Below are 15,367 nucleotides of genomic sequence, written 5' to 3'. Positions count from 1 at the left end.
AACAGATCATAATTTGTAGAGCATTCAGTCAGTTACAGACATATTCAAAGTCTGCTGGTGATATATTCAGTGAAAAAGCAGTGATCTTAAGTAACTTTAGTTAATACAGTGTAGATGAAAGGGGAACTCTCCAGCAGTCAAAAAAGGGACCATATGGTTAAAGGGATTCAGCAGGAACAGATTTAGTAAGAATGGTCAGAAAACATGTAGAGCGCCAAAAACACTGGATCCTTTCAAGTCCTGTAATGCAACCCGAGTTTCTTTCATTGGTAAATGTCAACAAGTCTATCAAACAAAAACTGATAGTCTCCAGTCCAGACCCCAAGATGAGATAACCTTGATGACCTCAATATGACATCATCTGAAAAAAAAAAAAAATGATACAGCTACAGTAAAGATGTCTATAACAAAAAGTGACACAACGCCCTTGTGTAACATGTATTCCTTGACACAGTATTAAATGTCACTTTTTATTTATATTGAATGATAACTTTTGAGTATACTTAATACTCTGAGTTCATCAGCAGAGCGTCAGTTCAAAGCAGGGAAAGGCTGCTCAGAGGTATGAGGCTGGTCTGATGCTAATCCTGGTTTAACAGTGACAAAGGATCAGGACCTGATTAGGCTAACTCAGGGTTTAACACGAGCTAATCTGATCCAAGTCATCTACACCAAGATTGTATGACTTTCTCATGTGGCAATAAGAGAACCTTAAACTAGTCTTTATTCTTGTTCTGAGCCACAGACAGAAACAAGCAGAAGAGAAAAATAACTGCGAGGACTATTTTTATATTTATGATGATTGATGTGATATTGTAAGATGGAAAAAGGTGATCAGGTCAAATTTTAAATTGTACGGTTTTGCTAAACATGTCAGATAAATGAAAGTCACATTATTCTCACTTAAAACTTTAATCCCTTAGCTCTTGATCATACAATACAACCTCCACAAGGACATCAGAGGAGGACTGAGGTTTGGAGGTGACATTAGAGATCAAGGCATTGGGACAGTGTGTATGTGTAAAGTGTCTGCAGTCAGTATATGTGCAGGTGTGTGTTGGAAGGAGGGCTGTAACTGAAGGGCGGGGCATCCATGACAAGTGTTTTCAAATCTGCACAAGTCAACAGCAGCTTAGAGACTTCACCTTGCTAATACTGAGCTCTGAGCTTTCACTGCGAGCAGCTGTGACTCCTGTGAAGCCTTGGAGGGTTTCCTTTGACTTACCAGAACTACCACAGCCAACTAGTCCACTGATAAAACATACATGGAAATCATTTCAACTTTATTTGTCTGATTTTCTTTTGGGGGGGGGGGGGTTTAAAAGGTTGCTCCTGTTTTTTTTTAATTAAGTTTACAAATGTATTTCTTAATAAAACACCTGAAATTATTGTGGCCCAAAAAAATGAACGTTAAATATTGAATAATACAGACAACCCAAGAGAAACCATTAACATCTTATGTCATACTTTTTAACAATCATCAAAAACACGTAGTACATTCAAAGTACTTTGGCTTAGTCATGGACTGAACACTCCTCTGCTCTGTAATGTACCAGTATGCAGTGCACTAGTGTGTTAAACATCTTTAATCTTTGGCTTTATCTAGGAGTGAAGGGACTTAAGAGAAGAAAACACTGAAACGAGTGGAGCTAGATTAAAAGCTTGAAACAGACATCACGGTCCGGCAGAGATGACTTTGTGGACAGCTGCAGTGTTTTGCTCACATATTCTCAATGGAGGCCCAGACTGCTGAAGCCTCGTCACATGATGCCACTCATGTGAGAATCTGCTGTTTTTCTGCTCAGCTGGGCACACGCAGCATGACGCTGAGATCCAGAGACCTCACTGTGTCCGAGAGTTTAGTCGGAGAGCAACTGTGCTAGAATCGATACACCCAACTGTGCGTCCTAACTAGGACTTGTGGCACAACTAGCGTGCCAGTGTCCAGTGGTGGCCAAAGATCAGAGACTCTTCCTAACAAGCTGCGACACTGCCCAGCACTTAATCTCATTACTTTAGTCAGAGCTGACTCTCAGAGTAGTAGTTCACTTCTGTATGTTATGACAGGGCCGGAAAGTCAATGCACAGATGTGCTTTATGTTTGTACTAGACAATTGGCCTGTAATGAAGTTTTACCAATACTGAAAAATATATACACAATAAAGTAGGAAACAAGCAATGCTAAGCTAACCAGCTAAGTTCAGCGATACCACAATAAGGCTCTTCTTAACAGCCTGCTTAGTAATCATTGAACAGAAGATAATATTGCTTCTTGCGACACATGCAGTCTTGCATCTGCAAAAGTTAGGACCCAGTACAAACAACTTTCAGTGATTCAATTATGGCAATTGGAAGCAAAGATTTTGCTGTTACTCAAATACCAAAACAGGCTAAAATCAGATTTGTCACTAATCGGTGGCTGCTACTGCCCAAACTTTCCTCTACAGAAATGAGACTAGAAGAAGGGTGTGCCAGGATCATTGCTTCTTCTCCACTCTTCAGAAACAATAAAACAAATTGATGACTTCCACATAACTAATTAAGGAACCACATAGAGCTCAAGAGAGACTTCACCAACAACCAAAAGTTATACATTTATTTTAGAGTCTGTCTAATTGTACAATTTTACAAGATAACTCTAGGCTACATATCTTACTTAAAATAAGAATGGAGGGTTAAGATGAAGTTTAAAATAAGCAAAAACTCACTTGAACAAACATATATTCCAACTCCCGGTTCATCTTGTCTCTTTCTTTAGTCTCTAGCTCATGCTGTGAGTCTGATGATTTCACGGATGTTTCTGGATGCACACGCGCCACAAGACCAGACACAAGCTGATGGAGCACTGAGCTCCAGAGCCTGCTGTGCTGAATGAAACCTTCCCATTGTGCCTGCAGACACAGGCAGAGTTCACCGACGTATCCTAAAAGTCCCCTGTCCTATGACAGACCACTGGGCATCCCTGCTGTCAATCAAGCAGCCCCGCTTCCTTTACCGATCACATGAGTTGTTAGACAGAGACTTCATGCAAATAAACAGGACGATCCCACAAACCACAGATTTGGCTCAAAACAACAATGTGTGGCAGATGCACAGATGAGCCGAAGAGATACTACATCAACTAATATCCAAACATTTAACTAAATGTAACTTCTTTTACCTTATGTTTGTTTATGTTAGCGTTGTGACTCTGATGCAAACTAACAATGTTATAAAAGAAGGTTTGTTTCCTTCTGTGCATCCACTAGTGCTAAGCAATTAATCAACTTTCAAATTCAAAACAAAGATTTTGGCTTCACATGATCTTGAAAGCAATATAATCGAGATAAAATTATTACTGTGGTGCATGCACAGTTGTGTTTGTTTTATCCATGGGTTTATTATTGTTGCCATAATGGAGCAGCCATAGCATCCACTCTTGGTGCGTTTGTCTGCGTTGGACAGGAATGCAATGACTACAGGCCAGAGCGTCAGCATATATAACATGACTGCACAATTACTTTAACCAGGTTATCTTATCTGAGTAATCTAAAGCACATGCTCTCAACAAGAGCAGAAAGGAAACAAATTACCTACTGACATTAGATCACAGAAAATCTGACACCTAATGCAGCTGATTTGACACGAAGCATGACGTTTTATTAATTTAGTACCTTATTGAAGCATGAAAACAATTGCTATTATTAGCACCAAACAAAAACAGGCCAGGCTGATGGGAATGTAATTATCTCCCAACTGTTTGGTTGAATATATGATAAATACAAATCTGATGATCCGATGATCACAAAATGTCACATTTTATCACATGCATGTTGGTAGCAAATTGAATTAAAACTTATTGAACATTTTTCATGAATTAGAAGTCCTAATATGGACTTAATAAGGGTGAAAGCAACACACATTCATCCTCTGGGAGGCATGAATGTCTGCACAATATTTCAAGGCAATTCAGTCCACTGTTGAGAATACAATCCAGACCAAAGTGGTCGACTGAACGATCAACTGATCAGTGTTATGTATGAAGCCATGCTGCCTGCCGCCATCATGGAAAACTATAACCTAGGGTGTTAAAATTAACTGAACAGTTAATCAAAGAAAACTACAGCTGCACTGCTTTCTGTGGGTTGAAACAGTCAACATGCTGTGCTTTTTGGCAGCCCCCAAGCAAATGATGTAACGGCAGGTGTTTTTTTCTTTCTGTCAGCTGTTCATGACAACACTTGCTCCCTCACATCAATGAGCGGCATGCAGTTGCAGCAGGCTTCATAGTTTCAACCAGCCACTGTTTTCTGACCCTCATGATTCAATTCTGATATACCGTGAAGTCTCCCATCTCTGTACTTGTTTTATAAATTATGCCACATACATTTCTTTATCAGTCTCTCATCATGGAGAGCGTCATTTCTTTGTCATGCATCATAATGTACGGTGTACCTTCATGCTTTGGACTGATTGCTGAGCAAAACATTACATTTAAGAAAGTAACCTTGGGGGCTGAGAAACTGAGAGCAACATTTTCACAATTTTAGATGATTTATTGACCAAACTTTTCACTGTTTTCTCTAAAAAAAAAAAAATGAATCTACCAGTAAGAATTAAAATGTTTGCATCCAGCCTATCCATTTTACATCTATACTATTTTGGAGGAACAATACTGTATCACAAACTAAACACTGTGATTCCCAAGTGTAAAGCAGTGACAATAATGCCGCAGTTTTCTTTTTGCTAAGGTTCGTGATTTGCACTGAATCTAGCAATTTAGAAATAAAGCACGTTTAATTGTTTTGATACTGATACTTGTTTAAGACGTTTAAAAGCAGTTTGTATTACAGAAACTCCCGGGCTGTGTGTTGAATAGTTTTTCCATCTCTGAGTCATCTAATTGAGCATTGCCTCACTTCCATTTCCCCACGAATATCCTCCCTCTCATCCATCTCTGCTTTTAGATACAAAGCTCTGTTTTATTCACATTCAATTCTGCCTTCAGTTTTTGATCCTGATTTGATTTGGCTCAAGCGGAGGAAACAGACTGAACTCTAATCTAATAAAAAAATGTGAATTTTATTTTGTCAATGAAATGTTTATAAATGTTGCAAACTGTAGCTTTGTCCTTCTCCTTAAAGTTATGAATTCTCTCTTCACCTCTAACTCACCTCTCTTTAAACAGGAAGCCAAGTCAAACAGGAGCCAAGCATAGATTTAAGCAGAATCTGATCCTGTGTGTGTGTGTGTGTGTGTGTGTGTGTGTGTGTGCGTGTGTGTGCGTGTGTGTGTGTGTGTTAACCAAGCTGCTCAGACCCCTCAATAGGCTTCTATAAGTCTGACTCACACACACACAAAGGGCAGAGTGTTTCCCTCCCTGTGATGGAAAAGTAAATCAGAGAGGGGGGTCTGACATCAGAGGCCGACTCCTAAAACTGACTGCACCATTCAAAGCAGAAACTAACTTTGTGTTTCCCAGCCACACTGACACAAAATGCAACCAAAGCGCCCCTTGTTCCCCTTATTTCTGTGCCATTTAAACCAATACAAAGGTTGAAACCAGCAAATACTCACATTTTAAAAGCTGGGACCAGCTGAAACAAAAAAAATCGTTTTTAATTGATTTGAAAACCAGATCCACAAATAACGTTATTTCTATTGTGAAGAAATTATAAAATTAACCCACCAATATTCGGTTCTCAGTAATAGAGGAATCCAGTTTTCATATTTAAGAAGAATAAATAAATAAACTGAATGGATAAATGTATCTAGTGTGGTTGGGCAATTTTAAAATGTGTCATTACTACACACACACTCACCTAACGCCTTGTTTGAGTAATTTCTGAAAGGTCAGAGGTCAGGGTGACAACAGCAGACCGCTGAACCAGAGGGACCACTTTCTGACACTGGGTTCAAACAAACTGGTGTTATCTGCTTTAAAAGACAGCCTTTGACCACATGTAAAAGCTAGTCAAGAAAATACTTCAAATGTGTACTGCTGTATGTAATGTGCTGCTGATTAGAAAACAAACAACTGAAGTATTTCAACAACGATCGTCACTTTTTTTTCCCTTCGCAACAGCCTTTACAGGCACCAGCTTTCAAAGTAGGGGGATGGGTGACTCATCTTCTTCTCCCTCAAACACACACACACACATACACACACACACACACACACAGCCACACACACACACACACATATATAATAATAATAGAAATACAGCAGAAGCCGCAGCACTTATGACCTTGTCAGTGTTCAGTGTACCAGGCCTCCTCAGCAGCATCAGCATCATATTCTCTGCAGCTTCACTGAGGCTGCAGGGCCTCTGTTCAAACATCATCCTGCATGCTAAAGGATGCAGCAACGCAGCATCCCAGCGGTACCCAGACTACAGCTAAGAGCTAGGACATCTGAGAGACGAGGTCATGGGATTAAGACACACCCGAATATTGACATAAAGCAATTGAACAAGGCTGTATTTATGCTATGACTGGAGCTAACTCATGATTTACGGGTTTTAAACGCGTAAAACCAGAGCCTCCATGATGGCTGGCACCGCCTTTGCATCATCCCAGCCCATTAGCTTTCTTGAGGGGAGGATTGAAAGATATATATATATATATAAAAGAACCGGGAGATGATGAAATCTTCTTATTGGAAAATGACATTAAGACATAAAAAAAATATCAGGAATAAAAGTCAGATTTGTTGTGAGGTTAGTGAATGAAAATGAAGACAGTTTAGAGAGTATATTTGTCTTTTGTCAGCAAACACTAATTCATATTTAAACACTATTCACACCAGCGTTTTTAAAAGGCTTTCAACATCGTTTTCATTCATTTCAAGCAAGCACGACAAATGCTACTGAAAAGAAACACCTTCCCTGACATAAACACGAAACTGTCAAGATTATTTCCTGGAAGAAAATGAAGGACATGAACGTCGACCCGGCGACGAGGACAGTTTCTGTAGCCGACAAGCTAGCAGTAGTTATCATATAAATATACACAGTTACCTTTGTGTACAGCTCCGACGCTGCCATGACGGTCACTCGCTGTGTCCTTTACTCCAGTCTGAGCTAAACCTCCGGCGGCTCTCCACACTGCATGAACCCGGCGTGTGTTTCCCTGCAGCGGTGCAGGAGAGGGTTTTTTTTTTTTACACTGCAGAAAGCTCAAGCAGAAGATGCGTCTCTTATCGCCATGATAACCTGAAAACAAGCTCCGGGCTGCTGAGGTTTCGGTGTCTCACTTTGCATTCTGGGTATGATGGATGAAATGATTCAGCCAAACTGGAGGGGGTCTATCTGCCGCGTGGGAAAACTGCGCCCCCTGATGGTCAGTGGTTGAAAATACATCAACAACAAAACATTTTTCCCCCCACCCCACGCAACCGAGTAGCACCTGAAACATCTAAATAGGCTAAAAAGGATAAATCTGTATCAAGTTTGTTGATATTCCTACCTGGCATTCATGATGCCTACTTGTCTACTACTATCTTCCGTGGTTTTCTCCCTCGGAAACCCCACCTTCTTGATATAAAGCATACACTACATACATATAAATACAGTCTTTTATCAGTTATTTGTCAGGTGGTCATTATCAGGCAGTTTTATAAATGTTTTAATGATAATATCTAGTTCGAGTAAGAAAATCAACATCGTAAAAAAAACAAAAACATTTTTTATTGTGCTTTGCATTTATTTTATATTTATATTTTTTATATGCACACAATTTTTCCTACGTTTTCTCCTGTTTTTTTTTTCAACAAAACATATAATTAAGGAAACATTGTTCCCACTTTATAAAGAAAAGGACAACACAATTTTGCATTCTAAACTGAATGAATTTGCAATATTTGTTTTACCATTTTGCAAGATCATTTAAGATAAGATAAGATAAGATATACTTTATTCATCCCAGCAGGGAAATGTAGGTGTTCCAGCAGCCAGCATACATACAAACACACAACACAACACAACACATATATACATACATATCCCACTCATACAAAAAAACATGAGCCCACAATACAGTTTGATATATGATATATGCAACTCAGGCTAAAGTTTAAAAGTTTAAATGTCTTCTGTCCTTACTTAAAGGGGAGTCGTTATAAAGTGCAATTGCAGTAGGTAAAAAAGTATTTCTAAATCTGTCCTTTTTGCAGCTTAGCTGCCGTAGCCTCCCACTAAAAACACTCTTGTTCACACACGAGATTGTGTAAGGGATGCATGTGTTACAGGTCTCAGGCTGGGACCCATAAACAAATAAGGTTCCTGTGTAAACAGGAGAAAGATGAGAAAGACAACAGTGCTTCTGCTCAGTGCAGCTTCTCTCAGCATAAAGAAGAAGCGACCAGAGTCTGCAAACAAAGAGCGTCCAAGGGAGAAGCACAGCGCCATACTGCCTCCTACTGGCAACACTGATATGTGCAGTTTATTCTAAATTGAAACTCTTCAAAGAAATATTTCACTGGCCAACATGGCTCATATTAAAGTGCCCCTTTATATTACTTATAAAATAAACCAAACCAGATATAAACATAAAATGTGACAACACCTTTTGTGTGCGTCACACATGTTATTGTCCATAATGTTCTAACAACTCGGTTAGCATTATATGCTATGGTATTTGAAAAGAATATTCCCTTTTCTCTGATACTTCCGATTTAAAGTTATAGAACAACATGAGAAAGTCTTTAATGATTATTTTTAACACATTTATAAAGATGCAACACAGTGCTGGAGTCACAAAAAATGAAATACTGTCTTGTTTAATCAGAAGCAGATCTCGGCATATTGCTGTCCATCATGAGCCTGGTGTTATCCAAGATTTCTGCCTCTTAAAAGGAAGGTTTTCTTGCAACTGTAACTTTGCTAAATGCTGTGCTCATGATGGATAAACATTGGGTCTCTGTAAAATATGAGTAAGGTCTTTTACCTGCTTTTTTAGTCTCAAGAGAGTGAGACTAGAGTGAGCGAGGCGCTACACAAATAGAGATTGATGACCTCAGCACAATGCAACTGCTCTGTGGCTGCAAGAGGTCCTTCTGTTATGCTATTTTTTCCTTCCACTTTAAAGTTGTTTTTTTACAAGTACATTTAACTTTGTCAAAATGTCTGGTTTAAGATATAAATTGAAATTGTGAAATTAAAATGTACAAGTAATCTAGTCTCATCAAAGTAACTTGTTAGGTCCATTAATACGAGTTAGTGTGAAATGTACTCATGGAGCACTTCTGACACAAATTCAAAGTTAAAAACACAACACAGAATTTCAACATTTGTGCAAAACTATTTTATTTACAAAAACAAAATGGCACAAAGTGACAGCAGGGCAGCCATATACATGCACAGCTCAGACTGATGTAGTGTTAGCTTAGATTTACCACATCACTTTTTTAAAAATCAATCACACTTTTTTGTTCCCAGTGCCAAGTGTGATCCCAGTAAAATTTTACCATGAAATAAATCTAATCGCACAGATTACAGGAAAACAAAGCCTGGTCTCTACTCACAGGTCCCATATAGTCCTCTTTTTGAGCATGATGATTCATTCATGATAACTTGGAACCAGACTTTGGCCTGAGAAGAGACTGCGTCATCATCCGAGGCTAAAATGCTCAACACACCACAAATACAGTGTTAAATGTCAACAATGCAGTTCAAATTGAGACAACACCCTCCCTTCCTCTATCTTTTATTTCAAAAGCAGAACACTTCCAAGTTTTGACAGCTGGTACATGACAACACCCAGTGCACCTGAGCTTTTCAGCATCTGCGTTTACATGTTTGTGCTCAGTGCACTTTGAGGAATTAAAAAGGCGCTCATTGAGAATCATTTGCGTCACACATGCAGATCCATATGAAGCAGTTTTCTCCTTTACTGTGTGGTCATGTAGCACGCCTTTCCTCCCCGATTCACAATCAAAGCGTTTTCAAAACTGAGCTTGGCCTCTGGATTACTATATATAGTCAATAACTCAAGCATATTGACAGCATAATTTAGAGTAAGGACATACAGTGAATGATACAAGTCTGATGTCTGATTAAACATTCTAAAAGGCTGATGTCTGCCCTTGTGCCAAACAAAAGGAATTATATATATTTACACAAACTTCCAAATGGAGGGATCCTGATGGCCTTACTAAAGCCCTCCAACCGTACAAGACACAGCTTCTTCTGCTCGCTCTTCTCTTCAGCCAGTAATCAAGGTGGTTGTAAAAGAGGTGTCTAGTCTGCTAATCACACTCACACGCGGATGTCCTGTCTTTATGAGTATCTTACATGGAAGTACAGAGGAAAATGAAAAAAGGAACATGGGAAAGTAAGCGGACAATGACAAAGGGGCTGTAAGTCTGGGGGAGGTAGTAGAGACATGGCCAGATGAGGTGGAAACAAAAATAAAAGGTCTGCTGGGTGCTTCTAGGTGTGGGGTGGGATCATGTAAGGTTGGGTCCAGGCTTGTGAGGAAGGGACGGGTAGTAGTGTGAGGGGCAGGAGAGGTATATTACAGCTTTGAGACTTGAGTGGAAGGGTTAGAACTGGGGAAAAGGGTTGGGGTGGGGGTGGGGGGTTCTAGTGGGCTGTGTGGACATCAGCCTGCCAGTTTGCTGGCTACCAGAGAAGGTTTCCTCTGGGGCAGGTCCTGGGGGGTGGGGATGTGGTCCCCTGTGATCTCGGTCTTCTCTGGTGCAGCTGTCGGCAACTGCTTGTTCTTTATTTTCGCTTTAGCCATGTTGTAATCCCCAGAGTCAAAGTACTTTTGCTGTAGAGAGGCAGAAATAAAAAACATTTAAAATTGTGTCGGATCAAAAAATAAATTAATAGTGTTAAACAGTTAACATTCAGACTAACAGAAATCTTTAGTATGCAAAGAAAATAACAACAGCAATCATAATAAGCCTATTTTTTGAAGATGATTTTGATCAAATGATGACATAAAAATATGCATACTCTACAAATTGGGATCTTATTTTGAAGATACTCCGTAAACCCCTTTTTGTCATGTCAAAAGCACAGAATGTCATTTTAATCTGGACTGAGAACCTAGCCTGAAAAATCCTGCGATTTTTCCCTTACTTTTTATTATTGTCAACGTTGTTTATTTTTTTTTCTTAGGGGGATATAAGCCAGGGGAGGGGTACGGGTGGGGTTGAGGGGTCTAATTGTTTGTTTGTATGTATGTGTTTATCTTGTTTTTTTATTGGGAAAAAATACACATTCTGTACGGACATGGAAATATAATAACAATAATAATAATATAATAATATAATATAAATGGAAATATTGTTAATATGTAAAAGCAATAAAGAAAGTTAAAAAAGGAAAAAAAAAGAAGATACACTGTAGAGTTTTTGAAAAATAGTAGTCTATTGAGCTCTCGCCTCTCTCTCTCTGGATGTTCCAATGTCTCATTGCATGTATGTAATTCTAATGTTAGGAGAAGATGCAGTAAACTTTTTATCAGACACTACTGGCAGAGCTTTAGGAGCAGTGCATGTTAAACTAGGTTAGGCTTTTTATGATGGGTTTCTGTAAAGAATATAAACCATAAGTCTGTATGCTCTTGTTTTTGCTCTCTTAGTTTGTCTCTATTCAGCTCTTTCTCTCTCTATCTATCTCACTGCCTTTGCTCATCCTCTCACAGTAGATTGAACACGAGTTATGGTTCTGCTCAAGGTTTTCTCCTGTTTAAAGAAACTTGTGGTTTTGCCACTGTTGCCAAATACTGACAAGTGCTTGCTCTTGGTGGATTTATGTTGCATCTCTCTTAAGAATATAAAAAATAGAACAGTAGACCTGCTTTTTGGTAAGTATCCTGAAATATATTTTGTTATGATTTGGTGCTATACAAATATAATTGAATGATCGATATTAACCAGTTCAGGACCTGCATGCATCAGGGGGAGCTGGAGAAGTAATACACATTGTTTCTGATGTTGTGGAAGTATTCTGCTGATAAGCTAACTCAGAGAAAAATGCTGAGATGCACCAACAAAGGTCCATTAAGAAAAAAATCATCAAACCTACATTTAGTTTTACCGTATAAATGACTTAAGTCACATCTTGTGAAGCAAGAAAGCAATAAATAAAATTAAATCAAAACAGTTTTTCAATGATTAGCCAGTCAGACAGAACGTCCACTTTTTAAAATAATATATTTATAAATAAACACAGGCTTTTATCAATTACAAATTACAACACAACCCTAAAGTGCTTCAACCATTTTTAGAGATCAACAGTCTTGTTGTTTTACCAGTTTTCTGGTATGTTTCCTTGGTAATAAATGAACTGTCATTCAAATTGTTTGTCAACATATTTTATGTGTAAGAACTAATCGTTTCCAGCACTGTGATGATGTAAATCATGTCAAAGTATATGGACACAGTGTTATTAAACACTTGGTTGATACATTGTGTGAGGTACACCACACCTTGCTCAAACAAACAGTGCTGACATACATCCCTCTAATAGATCCTACATTCACAAAGTACAAAATGTTCTGTTTTAAATGAAACTGTCAACATCATTTTGTTTTACTATATAGTCATTTGTGGATTTGTACAGTGTTGTAATGACATGTAGTCTGTCCTCATTGATAGAAGCGCATGCTCCTTAAAAATCTAGAAGGTGACCATGAATTAACATTCACTTGCTTAACTGCATTAGTTAAAGTATTTAAAAAAAAACCTACCTCTAAAGAAGGACAGTGGATCTAATCACTGCCCTTTAGTGAACTCTGAATGTTTTGTAGAAAAACACAAAAGATAACTCACCCCCTTCGTGAGGCGTTTGCGAAGCAGATCAGGGCCTCCATGTTTGCTCCCTAAATTTGGGTATCTGGCCTTTAGTTTGGCCTCCTCTGATTTCTCAGGGCTGATCACCTTGTCCTGAATCTCCTAAAAACAAAGCAGATACACGATTCATAGAGGAAAAAAAACAATATACTGCACATCAAGAGATTACATTCATCAAGTGCCTTCAGGCCCCCCCCGCTGAAATATCTGTCAGCTGATTGCACTGCAGTAATCTGGCCATGTTAGACCTATGGCTATGAATGAATATGAAACAAAGTCCCAGATATATCAGAATAATGCTTATTAACAAGTGCTGAACTATCAATTTATGATAACCAGATAACCTATTCACGCTTTTATTCAAGTTCAGACTCTAAATACTATGGTTTTATGCAGATTTTCCCTCCTTCTTACCAAAAGGCTGGTGTTTGCTCGACAACCCACGCACAGTATCCCCTGAAGAGCTGAGCTGAGCTGTGTGTGTGTGTGTGTGTGTGTGTGTGTGTGTGTGTGTGTGTGTGTGTGTGTGTGTGTGTGTGTGTGTGTGTGTGTGTGTGTGTGTGTGTGTGTGTGTGTGTGTGTTGTGCAGCCTTAACCAAACAGCCCACAGGTTGCTTGTAAAATTGCGCTGTAGCTAAAAATGGTGTTAGCTGGGTAATGAATAGCACGCAAAACTGCAATGGCTTATGTGGAAATAAAGACAAAACCCTACCAACTCCAACACAAGGCTTCAAGTCACGGCGAAGCAATCGTTTGGTTTAGCTAAAGTGAGCAGGTGAGCTAACAGTGTGTGTGTGTGTGTGTGCGTGTGTGAATGTCATGACAGCTAGCTTAGCTAAAGGGAAGCTGCTAACATCTCAGTATCTGTGACATTCACACTCAACCAGCTGACAACATTTATATATTCAACACTACAACAACAGGCCAGCTAAACGGGAATGCAATGCCGCGCATGAAGTTTGACCCAAAGCAGTCTTTATTGTGGCCACAGCTCTTGAGCTTGATATGTCAACAATGACGAGCGCGGGGCTAAGAGGCTAAGCTACATAATGTAGCTTCAACAAAGTCACCGGTGCTGACTTGCTGATGTCAGATTGGTAATGCGCATCACCTTTACCTTCTCGTCCATTGAGGTCTCCTCTGTCGTTTGCGTTTCTTCGTTATCCCCCGACATGTCTACGGTGCCGTAAAAACCAGAGCGGAGATTTCCCACTAGTTGACAAGTGATCCACAAATCCCCTGCTCTGACTGTCCGTACCATACGAGTCCTGCGCGCACTCCCGCGACAAGAACTACTACGTCACATGCGGAGACACCAGGCGCGCTCCCGTTCGGGCACTTCTGCCTTGTGCGCGCACACACAGTGCCTGGGATCGGATTTACATTACGTAACATGCCGATCAGCTGTTAGCCCCATGTGCTGCAACACAAATCCAGGTTTTAGTCAAATAATCCTTAAATCTGGATCAAGATGAATGCACTGCAGTTCATTTTGTGTTTCCTCATATTAACAGTGTTTCATAATGGAGATTGCTTTGTGGGAGAGTGAAACATGCGGTTGCTATGCGGTATAATAGACAGCAAAGCATTAATGTGTAAAACACTCTTTTACAAGGGCAACAGTATCAATAAAGCGTATTGAGGCTTTGCAGATGAATTGAATTTTCATGACCATTACCCATTTGCAGCTCTGTGTGCATTTTGACTGCAAGAGCCCACACTTGTGAGCTGTTGTAAATAGCTGGGCTGTTACAGGTGTCACAGCCTGTTTGAACAGGACACCTGCTGATTGCAGCTGCACAGAGTTGTGCAATAGTAATTATTGCTATAAATATACCTCACAATATTGAAATACTAGGGAAGTGCTTTCCTTTCAAGGGACTTTATGTTTTGGGACAATCATATAATTTACTGCTCTTCTTTTGATTTCAATTTTTACCAACTACAAGAATCTTCTTTTGAATTAATACATTTATATTCTTCACCTCTCAGGTGAAGAAAGTAATAGATCCTTACTGTTAACTTGTTTAGTCTGCTGCCACTGTTACCTGGCCGATGTATGGATGGATTAGTGCAAATATTGTTGGGTGACCTTTGGGCTGTTTTGATCCTAATTATATAAACAGTGAAACAAGTTTTGACTTAATCTTAATCTCAACTGCTAATACAGGCCAGGCCAAATTTATATATTACAAAGTACAGCTTGTATCAATAGACCCGTCCCTCTATAATTGAATTCAATAATGGCTTGATTAATTCTCTTGCATGGTCCGTTTCCTTTGTAATGTATTCAAGTAGGTTGCTTGTAATGATCAAGTTCTAGGGTATTTGATGAGCACTGCTATTTGCACAGATGAGCTCACTCTTACATGTGTATATAAACTATGTAGCAAGGAAAAAACAGAACTTAATGTAGGTTTTGAACCAGAAAGTGCATTTATAGTGATTCATATGAAGGTCATTAGCAGTATATCAGCTGTCACACCTAGCTCATTATTGTAGTCATGAGAGCAATGAGGAATGTTCTGACTTTTATATAACAATTCCTGATTCCTCATTGACTTTTTTTGTCAGTGGAGAAAC

At 39.2% G+C, this 15,367-nt stretch overlaps 2 protein-coding genes across 3 annotated transcripts in view; both read right to left on the bottom strand.

Annotated features, from left to right (window-relative positions):
* The window catches only part of myo5aa (myosin VAa), a 52,225-nt gene extending 44,985 nt beyond the window's left edge, over window positions 1-7,240 (bottom strand). Inside the window, exon 1 of the mRNA XM_065953036.1 lies at window positions 6,999-7,240. Within this exon, the coding sequence (XP_065809108.1) occupies window positions 6,999-7,025 (27 nt within the window). The 5' untranslated portion in view covers window positions 7,026-7,240. The remainder of the gene's footprint in view (window positions 1-6,998) is intronic.
* A 2,019-nt stretch (window positions 7,241-9,259) lies between these two features.
* arpp19a (cAMP-regulated phosphoprotein 19a) lies at window positions 9,260-14,077 on the bottom strand. 2 transcript variants are annotated; one of them, XM_065953034.1, is made up of 3 exons: window positions 13,896-14,077; window positions 12,764-12,886; window positions 9,260-10,752 (listed from the first exon to the last, which is right to left on the bottom strand). In XM_065953034.1, the coding sequence occupies exons 1-3, from the start codon at window positions 14,043-14,045 to the stop codon at window positions 10,582-10,584; spliced, it is 444 nt and encodes a 147-aa protein (XP_065809106.1). In that variant the 5' UTR covers window positions 14,046-14,077; the 3' UTR covers window positions 9,260-10,581. The 2 variants fall into 2 exon arrangements, with proteins under 2 accessions (XP_065809106.1, XP_020510826.1); XM_020655170.3 differs by having other exon boundaries at window positions 13,902-14,073.
* Window positions 14,078-15,367: the final 1,290 nt, after the last annotated feature.

This window comes from Labrus bergylta, chromosome 3, assembly GCF_963930695.1.
Source record: "Labrus bergylta chromosome 3, fLabBer1.1, whole genome shotgun sequence".
NCBI lineage: Eukaryota > Metazoa > Chordata > Actinopteri > Labriformes > Labridae > Labrus > Labrus bergylta.
This window is presented reverse-complemented; position numbering and strand designations above follow the sequence as displayed.